Source organism: Oryx dammah, unplaced genomic scaffold (assembly GCF_014754425.2).
Source record: "Oryx dammah isolate SB20612 unplaced genomic scaffold, SCBI_Odam_1.1 HiC_scaffold_4, whole genome shotgun sequence".
Classification (NCBI taxonomy): domain Eukaryota; kingdom Metazoa; phylum Chordata; class Mammalia; order Artiodactyla; family Bovidae; genus Oryx; species Oryx dammah.
This window is the reverse complement of record NW_024070188.1, coordinates 63,955,665-63,956,855: the sequence shown is the minus strand read 5'-3', so window position 1 is coordinate 63,956,855 and position 1,191 is coordinate 63,955,665. Positions and strand designations below refer to the sequence as shown.

The following is a 1,191-nucleotide window of genomic DNA, read 5'->3' as shown; positions in this document are numbered from 1 at the left end:
GCGCCGGCCGCCGGTGCTCCGCAGCCGGCCGCCGCCGCCAGGGCCCCCCCGGCCGCCGCGCCCGCCGCGCCCGCCACTGCCAGGGCCCCGGCTCCATTTTCCTGCTCGTCCCCGCTGCTGTTGGCGCGCTTGTTTTTGCGGCCGCCTTTACTGTTTTTGGGGTTGGGCATCTCGCGAGCGTCCAGGTGCCCCGCGTCGGTGAAGGCGGCTCCCAGCGGCGCGACGCCGGGTTCGGGAGGCCGAGAACGGAGGGCGCGGGCCGGCGGCTCCGCTGGCGCCCGTCTAGCCGCGCGGCCCTCGCCGCGCCATCCCGGCTGCCGCGCCCTCCCCGGCTTCCTGGAGCCGGCGCGCGGTCACCCGAGGCTCGCAGCCGCGCGGGCGCCGCGGGCTCGGGGCGCGAGCAAGACGCCCTCCAGCCGGAGGGAAAAGGCGGGTCTCGCGCTTGTTTTGATTCGGCTTCGCTGACACGCTCTGGCCCCGCCCCCTCCCGTGACGACACTGGGGATTCGGCCTGGCCGCACCCACTAGATGACCTCATGGTGGCCTGGCCCGCCCGCGTGACGTCACGCCGCGTGCTGAGCCGGCAGCCTTGGAGTGACGTCATCGGGGCGCCCGCACTCCGGGTCTCCGACTGCACTTGGGTGTCTGCGGACCTACCTTCCTGAAATGGCCCTAAACGCCAGTCCAGTGGCATCTGGAGTTAGTCAGAGGCCTTCTGACCTTCATGTAATTGAGGCTTCGAACAATATGATCAGGAGAAAATGGAGGGGCCGGGGGAGGGGGGGGGTGACCAGAACAGAATTAGAAAACAGAGGGTTTCTAATTAATTATACATCAAAAGGCTCTGCCATTCAGAAACAATTGTAGATTCACTAATTAAAGAAATCGAGTCAAGTTCCTAGAAAATGAGAAAGGACGGAAGAGTCCGTGAATGGAAGGCCGTCACAGTCTAGTGGTGAAACCGCTGGTTCAAAGAGAACCCACCATCCAGGGATGATACTAAACGTCTCCAGGGACGGAGAAGCAGGCTCTTCCTGGAGGGGAAAGCCAATCCCCGTGGACTGAGTTGTCCTGAATGATCGGCGGCCACTGTTGTGAGCAGGTGGAGAGCAGAGGGTGACATCAGTGATAAGGCAGTGACCTGAGGGGCAGGGAACCCCAGGAACAGTTTCACGTGGTCTCTTTCTGCAA

At 63.9% G+C, this 1,191-nt stretch overlaps 1 protein-coding gene across 1 annotated transcript in view; it reads right to left on the bottom strand.

The window, feature by feature from the left end:
• The window catches only part of HECA (hdc homolog, cell cycle regulator), a 42,913-nt gene extending 42,499 nt beyond the window's left edge, over nucleotides 1-414 (bottom strand). Inside the window, exon 1 of the mRNA XM_040238788.1 lies at nucleotides 1-414. Coding sequence (XP_040094722.1) covers nucleotides 1-170 — 170 coding nt within the window. The 5' untranslated portion in view covers nucleotides 171-414.
• Between the last annotated feature and the right edge of the window lie 777 nt (nucleotides 415-1,191).